This window comes from Marmota monax, unplaced genomic scaffold, assembly GCF_021218885.2.
Source record: "Marmota monax isolate L192 unplaced genomic scaffold, Marmota_monax_Labrador192_F-V1.1 WCK01_AAM20220418_F8-fsc00079, whole genome shotgun sequence".
Lineage (NCBI taxonomy): Eukaryota > Metazoa > Chordata > Mammalia > Rodentia > Sciuridae > Marmota > Marmota monax.
The window spans coordinates 837028-845973 of NW_026694099.1; the positions used below are offsets into that span (position 1 = coordinate 837028).

An 8946-nucleotide genomic window follows, 5' to 3' on the forward strand; every position below is an offset into this window, starting at 1 on the left:
AAGACAAAAAATAGTGAGCAAGAATATAGATCTGAGAAATTTACCCAGATTGTGACTTAAACACAAAAAGAGAAGAGAAATATGAAAGACAGATTAAAAGACATAAAATTGTGAATGAGAAATTCCAACCAAAGTCTAATATAACCTCCAGAAGTTAGAGAATAGGGTGAGTAGCAAAGTCTAAAGATAAAGATGAAGTGAATGTGGGCATTCTGGATACTAAAATGTTCCCTGACTCTCTTTCCTCTTCTGGGCTTCTAGAATGCTGGTAATAAAATGCTTGCCCTCTGGATAGGGAATTGACAGAATCTTCTCTGGTAAATCTAACCAATCTAAGAGGAAAGAACTACTAAAGATACAGAAATCATATATTCCTCAAAGCACATTGGCAAGCTCAAGATATGTTCAGACCATCCCAGCAGCTTTATAGTTCCCTGATATAACTTTATCTCCTAGTATCCATGCCCTCTGCAATCCCCTTTCACACTGAATGGGGCTGACTCACAACCAATAAAATACTGAGGAGATGACAGTGTGTGGGATTCAAAGGAGGTCATAATAGTCATCACCACTTTCAACTTGCTCTATCCTGGATCACTCACTATGAAGAAGCCAGCTGTTATGTCATCAGAACATTTAAACAGTCCTATGGAGAGAATTACTGTAAGTAAAAAAAAAAATCATCAGTTTTAATTGAAGGAAATAAATAAATATTGGTTAAAGAAAGTAAATCAAGGCAGCCACAGTAACATACACCTGTAATCCCAGTGACTTGAGAGGTTGAGGCAGGAGGATAACAAGTTTGACACAAGTCTCTGCAACTTAGACTCTATCAAAACAAAAAATAAACAGACCTGGGGATGTAGCTCAGTGGCAGAACAATCCTGAATTCAATAGGAGAAATCATACACATTAAAAAAAATAGCAGATATAACCAACAGATGAATTTAAAACAAAAATAGTTTTAATTATAATTGCTTAATAAATAAAGTGATTTGATATTAATAATAATTATAGATCTATAGGTTAAATCATCAGGATATCATGGGAAAAAATCAGAAGAGAAAGGAAAGAAAATAACATGAATTGAATACTTATTATTCATAAGGAAAATGTTGCTCAGAGATTAAAAGCTGCCCAGCAGGCAGAATGAGAGTCAGTAGGTACAACGAGATCTGATGCTAAGGTCAAAATCTTTTCTCCAAAACACAAATGGAACCCAGAGGAGATTCTGGGGTGCAATCTTCCAGTGTGGACTGGTGATTACTGGGCCTGGAGGTGTGCTGATTTACAATCTCCAGATCAGTTGGCATCCAGTGAAGAGCCTAAAGCCTACCTAAGCCTAAACCCCCATCCAGGAGTTCTGCCTACAGAATTACCTCTTTTGCCTTAGCAACCCCACCCTGAGGGTGGAGGCAAGCATCATACTCCAGACAATCCCACCTAACTGCTGAAAATGGAAGCTGAGAATCTTTTGAACTCCAATGGAAACAATTCCTTAACTTTTCATCAAGATCTTTTTTTTTCCTTTTCTCTGCTTAACTGTGACATTAATGGTTCATGGATATTTATAGATATTCATATTTGCTTTTTTCTTTTCTCATTTCTAGTATTTTTGAAACCAGTTATTTTTAATGGATCAGTTTTTTGAGGACTACAAAATTTGATTAGCATATTTCAGTTTTGTTTTGTATTCTTTTATTTTTAAAATTTTTACTTTTTATTTTTATTTTTAAAATTTTTCTCTCACTTATCTGTTTCCCTTGAATCACTTCTCTTTTTTCTTCTGCTAACAGCCAATTTCTATTGTTCTCTCTTTTACTCTTCCTTTAATACTTTACTTCTATCCTCTCTCCTTCTTTCTCATAAACATCACATCCTACATCATTTCTGTTCTCTCCCTGTCCACCATTCAAAATTGTAGACCATCTTGCAAACATACTGTTTTTATTGTAGGCAATAACTGATCATATCATTACTATTTGTTGTGACAACATTGTAGATGTCATAATAGGAATTATTTGGTTTAATGCTGTATATTGTTTGAACTGCTTGTTATTATTTGTATCTCCCTAAATGGTGAGGTACTGGCCTTCAGGAACACTATAACTCTACAGGGTAGAAACTCTACTGCCTCATATCCATACTGTTAGATGGGTAGACACACAAACAACATGAAAAAGCAAGGGAACAAGTTACACCAAACAAATCAAGATACTTCAATAACAGAATCCGATACTACGGTAGAAGAAATGTCAGAGAAGGAGTTTAGAATGTACATAGTTACATTAGGACAATATAAGGAGTGACATCAGAGAGAAAATACAGGCAGTGACATTCACTTAAATAGATATTCTGAAAAAAAAATCAAGCAGATATCTACAAAATGAAGAAATAAATAAATGAAATTAAAAATTCAATGGAAAGCATCACCAATAAAGTAGACCACTTGCAAGACAGAACTTCAGGCAGTAAAAAAAACTATATAATCTCAAAAAGAAAGAGGCTAGTGAGAGAGAGAGCGAACACACCAGGAGTGGATTTTTATTGGGGAATAAAAAATTCTGGGGAAAATCCCATCCAATGAAGATTAAGGGGGACAGTGTCCCAAGGTCAGGTGAGACGATTGGGTCTTCAGGGGTTGTGGCCAGACACGCCTCCACACAGACAAGCCCTCAGACCAGAGAAGGGTGGGGAAAGCTCTGAACACAAAGTTGTGTCTAAGCACCTCTCGCCCAGCCGGGGAGGTGACTCGAATCACATGCAAGGATGGCCTCCCACAACAAGTCACTTTTAGAGGGAAACCAATTCAGATCTCTGCAGATTTCTCAAGGGAGGATGTCTTGGAATAATATATACATATCTCAAACTCTGAAAGAAAATGGACACCAGCCAAGAATACTATATACAGCAATATTAAACTTTAGAATTGACAATGAAATAAAAATCTTACATGATAAACAAAAGTTAAAAGAAATAACAACTAGGAAGACTGCTCTACTAATCTCACTTTGTAGGTTATCAAGAGGTACTAAATGGATCTAGAAAATTTTATAATCTGTTTGAGTATCTAAAAAAAGTTCTTTATTATTTGCAATTTTATAATCTGAGTATCTAAAAAAGTTCTTTATTATTTGCAATGGTTCCTTAAATCTCTAAAATAAAGGAGGCACAATTATATTCATTATATTAACTAAAAGGAACTTGTAATCCACATCCAAAAATAGAAATTTTTTTGAGAAGTTGTAGTAAGAGCCAAAAGAGTTGGAAGAGGCTGAGTGAGGCTCATTAGACTGATGCTCTGGGGAATCCCAAGTCCCACTAAACAAAAGAGGTGAATAAATCCCTCGAGAAAACAAATCTGCATCCCAAATCTCTCAGCTCTGCTGTCACCACACAAAGACATGGGTTTATTCCAGAGGTAGCTCAGCCACTGTCTCCTAGAGCCTCAGCACCTATAGAAGAAGCATCATCACAGACATTGGGCCAAGCGAGGAAGAAGAAAGTCTGTATCACTAACAACGAACTCATTAGGCCAAGAGGAAAATGAAGAATGTTCCAAAGGATAACTGCACTTTTCCAAGGCTTTCCCCAAGGACGAACTTGCTGAAAATGGAAGATTTTGAAGCAACCTCAACTCATCAGCCCCTTTGAGCTGAATGATGACAAAGTCCAAGGAAACCATCCTACTCTGGGGAATCCAACTGTCCACTCAGGAGGCTCTGGAAAAGGACACATGTTCTTAGAGAACACCACCAAACTCATGAGATGGACATCTCACACAAACACTATAAGATTTGCATTTAGAGCCCACAACACTATTGCAAACAAGAAATATCCACAAGACCCAGTTATCTTCTGTACTCCTGTGAGAAGTATACCCAAAAAGACCTGATTGGGATTTCCTAGAGGGATTCTGGACACTGGACAGTGCACCTTCAGGGCAATCTCCACCTTGGGAGCTCAGGAAAAAGGAGAGAAGCGGCACTTGTGATTAAATTCTGTTTTTAGTCTGGCATACAAGGCTCTCATCTATACCTTTCCCCCCCAAATCCAGCTCAATGCTAAAACAGCAGGAGCTAAATCAACAGTTAGTCCATCTGGGCCATTATCTCACTCACTCACACTGGGGACTCTGCCTGCCCAGAGTGCAATGTTGGCCCACCCTCTGCTCTGCATCTCCTTGCAAAACACAAAGCTCTGAATGAAACTAACTCTGAATGAAACACTGACTCTGAATGAAACTCTGACTGCTTTTCTTTAGATGGGGAAGACCTCTGCCTCATTCTAAGTGGACCAGAACAGTTCAGAAGAGGATGCAGTTCTAACTATGGCAAGACAACCTCCAGGTCAGGTGTACTTTCCCACTGGACATGACACAACTGCCCCCTAAAATGATGAATGGTCTGAGGTGGATGGTACAGCCTCATCCAGGTGCTCAGGCTGCCACACAAGGTCTCTCCTTACACTCATCAGGCAAGTAGGATCAAGGGGGAAGTGCCTGGGACTCATGAAGCAGTCTGCTTCCCTCTCTAGCTAGAAGGCCTCCCAGTGGTGACATCTAGATCAGAATGGGGATGGGTGAGCAGGTATGACAGCTAATAGCAGTCCTGTCTATGGGCTCTATCCCTCAGCTGGTCTCAAGGCCTTTGCTAGGTTTATCTATGCTGAACACATGACTCAGGGTGAACTCAGGCCTTTCTCCTCCATCCCACCCATATTCAGTCCCTCCTCACCTTGGGGCTGCTCCTGTCCTTCTCCCCACACTTCCCACCCAGTACTTCCCCCTGGGTAATACTCATTCTACTAGGTCCTCATGATGCTACTAGGTATCTCATACATGTCAAATTCTTCCATTGTTCTGGGGAAAGCTGGGTACATTTCTTGGTCTCCTTTGAGCCAAAGCATTAGGCTGCAAAGACCTCTTTTTCAAATCACTGATGAATCTAAACAATGTATAGAATCTAGAAATAACTTCAGGGGAGGAGTCTTAGTTTTATCCTCAGGGGCTGATGAATATTTTCTGCTTTTTAATAAGTGTAAATAATGTTAGAAATAATGGTGGTTTGTGGAAAGACTTTGCATAGTGTAGAAAGAAGGTAAAACAATTAGAAAGGGAATGTTAATGATATTTACCAGTTTGTTCTCCCTACTGATACCACTTCCATCCCTTCATGCCCCTGCCCTTCCTACACCTTCTTCCTCCCAGTTACCCAAATTGGTTCCTATCTTATTCTCTAGTGACTGGCAAATAATTCTTGCTGTAGCTAAGTCTGATAATGCCTAATGCTGACTTTTTTTTTTTTTTTTCATAGCCTGGATTGAACCCAGGGGCACTTCACCACTGGGCACTCACTGAGCACACTCCTTTTTTATTTTTTATTTTGAAACAATGTCTCACTAAGTTGCTGAAGGTCTTACTAAGTTGCTCAGTCTGACCTCCAACTTTTGATCCTCCTGCCTCAGCCTCCAAGAACAAAAGGTTGGTTAAGAAAAGTAAGAAAGGATAATTTGTGTTTCTTTCTTTTTTTTTCTTTTTTTTTTTTTTCTCCACTCCTGGCTACAGATGCTGACATTTAAAGAGAAATCTTAAGTGTTTCTTGGTTTGCAGTTTTTCACTGCTGGGAGCTCTCTAGCAGATCCAAACAGACTTCTATCTCCTTACTTGCCCCAAAGCTACCTTCAGGAGGGAGAATCTTCCTTGAGAGAATGTTTGTGAGGAAATGGTTCATCTTGTGAGGAAAAGTCTGCTTGGCATGTTGATTTTCCAAAGTTGTGGTCCCATAGTATATACTACATATGTGACAGGTCCTCAACCACCTGTGTGTCAACCTCCCACCAAGTCCATCTCTCAGACATCTGAGCTGATGTTATTCACTCAGTCAGTAAATATCATTAAACTTCATAATTTCAAGAAAAAATGTATCCTAAGTGGCATACAAGTTATGAAGTTTAGCAAATAATTTTTTTTACTAAATGGGAAACAAATGAAAACTATAGAAATAGAAATAAAATGTGATAATATTATCACAGACATAATCTGGAAGACATAATACGGAAGCACTCCTTCATTCAGGAGAGAAGGCTTTATAGAAAGATAGTACTTATTGAGGAAAGACTAAAGGATAAATAGGATTTGAGATGCTGATTTCTACAAACTGAAAGAATAGCCTGTGCAAAAGCACAGGTGCAGGAAAGTGAATAAAGAACCCCAAATTTGCAGAATCTGTTGTATCTGGAGCTCAGGGTTTGTGGGAAGATGTGCTGAGAGAAGAACTTGTAAATATCAGTGGGAAAGGACCATTAAGAATTATGAATGACAAACTCCCATATTGGAATTTTTATTTATGTAGATATTATCTGAGTTTTCTTCATTTTATTTATGAGAGTTCTGTGTCCTCACATAAATATCCTCTTGTCTTTTTATTCATCTAAATACTCAAGAACTCCATCAACAACTCAGGTAATCTGAAACAGCAACACCCTCAAATATGAACTATTTGCAGATGAAAATCCACTATTGGAGGAATGATATGAACAAATAGTGTTGAATGAAGGTTATGTAGAGAGGAGCAAAGAATTTATTGAGAAATAAGAACAAAAGGTTGGTTAAGAAAAGTCAGAAAGAATACTTTGTTTCTTTTTTCTTTTTTAAATATTTTTATTGTAGATGGTTACAATATCTTTATTCTATTTATTTATTTTTATGTGGTGCTTGGGATTGAACCCAGTGTCTCACACTTGCTAGGAAAGCTCTCTACCACTAAGCCACAACCCCAGCCCTTTTCATTTGTTTTAATTAGTTTTACATGACTGTAGAAAGCACTTTCACACATCATTCATAAATGGAGTATAACTTCTCATTCTTCCGGTTGCACATGGTGTAGAGTTACACCCCATCAGGTAGTCATATGTGCATAGTGTAATAATGTCCAATTCATTCTACTATCTTTCCTACTCTGGTGGCTCCTCCCCTCCTTTCACTCCCCTCTGTCTAAAATCCAAGGTCCTCCATTCCTCCCTAGCCCCAACCTCCTTATTGTGACTTAGCATCCACTTATCAGAGAAAACATTCAACCTTTGGTTCCTTGGGATTGGCTTGTTTTGCTTAGCACGATATTCTCCACTTCCATCCATTTATTGACAACAGCCACCATTTCATTCTTCTTTAAGGTTCAGTAATATTTCACTGTGTATATATACTGCATTTTCTTTATCCATTCACCTAGGTTGGCTCCATGGTTTAGCTATTGCGAATTGAACTGCTATAAACACTGATTTGGCTTCATCACTGTAGTATGCTGATTTAAGCGTTTGGGGTATATACTGAGGAGTGGGAAAACTGAGTCAAATGGTGGTTCTATTCCAAGTTTTCTGAGGAATCTTCACTACTTTCCACTGTGATTGCTCTGATTTCCAGTCCCACCAGCAATGTATGAGCATACCTGAAAGGATAATTTTTAATTCTGAGCCTTACTGAATCGCCTCTTTCTTCTAATACACATATTTATGAGAGACCAGGCACGAGACAGGCACCCCAGAGGCTCTGCAAATAAGTCTTTAGCAGCTCGTAGTGAGAAAATGTGTCCTTCATAGAAGTAAAGGATTTGTTAAGCCCCAAATAGGACACTCATCCCTCTGTCTTTCCGGTTCCAGCTTGTCCTCAGATGCTCAGAGCACCACAGACCCTGATGCTTACCACCTTTGATACTCCACCTTCCACAGAGGTCAGAGGAGCCATGGGGAACCACACCACTATCACCGAGTTTATCCTGCTGGGGCTCTCAGATGCCTGTGAGCTACAGATGCTCATCTTCCTGGGGCTCCTCCTGACCTACCTCCTCACACTGCTGGGGAACCTCCTCATTGTGGCCATCACCCTTGTGGACAGGCGCCTCCACACCCCCATGTACTACTTCCTCCGTAACTTTGCTGTCCTGGAGATCTGGTTCACCTCAGCCATCTTTCCCAAGATGCTGAACAACATCCTCACAGGACATAAGACCATCTCCTTAGCTGGATGCTTCCTTCAAAGTTTTCTCTATTTCTTCCTTGGCACCACAGAATTCTTCCTATTGGCAGTGATGTCCTTTGACAGGTATGTGGCCATCTGTAACCCTTTGCGTTATGTCACCATCATGAGCAAAAGGCTGTGTGTCCAGCTAGTGCTCTGCTCATGGATGACAGGTTGCCTTCTCATCTGTGTTCCCAGCTACCTCATACTTCAGCAGCCCTTCTGTGGACCTAATGTCATCAACCATTTCTTCTGTGACAACTTTCCACTCCTGGAACTCATATGTTCAGATACAGGTCTGATAGAGCTTTTGGGGTTTGTGATAGCCAACTGCAGCCTCCTGGGCACTCTGGCCATGACGGCCACCTGCTATGGCCACATCCTCCACACCATCCTGCATATCCCCTCAGCCAAGGAGAGGCACAGAGCCTTCTCAACCTGCTCCTCCCACATCATTGTGGTGTCCCTCTTCTATGGCAGCTGCATCTTCATGTACATCCGGTCAGGCAAGGGTGGGCAGGGGGAGCACCAGAACAAGGTGGTGGCATTGCTCAACACTGTGGTGACCCCGACACTCAACCCCTTCATCTACACCCTGAGGAACAAACAAGTGAAGCAGGTATTCAGGGAGCAGGTGAGCAAGCTCCTCTCACAAAGTTGAGTCAGACCTGAGAGAGGGAAAAAAAATCACCTCCTTGCCTGAACCTCTGCTAATGAAAGTCTTGTCCTGATCTCCATAGATTCTCCCTTCATAGAAAGGTTTTTGTCAAGTGTTCCATTCTACAGTAGTTTCCTGCATGCATTATTGGTTATTCAGTCTTGTTTAGCGAGCACAGAAAACTCAATATACCGCTACTATGTGTTATATGTCTATATGTTATATGTCATATATGTTATATGTTATATATCTCTGAGCTACTCAGACTAATGTG

General features: G+C 40.1%; 1 protein-coding gene across 1 annotated transcript; it reads left to right on the forward strand.

The window, feature by feature from the left end:
• Positions 1-7739: 7739 nt before the first annotated feature.
• On the forward strand, positions 7740-8675 carry LOC124107286 (olfactory receptor 6E1-like). The gene has a single exon (XM_046465212.1). It carries the CDS (start codon positions 7740-7742, stop codon positions 8673-8675), a length of 936 nt encoding a protein of 311 aa, XP_046321168.1.
• Positions 8676-8946: the final 271 nt, after the last annotated feature.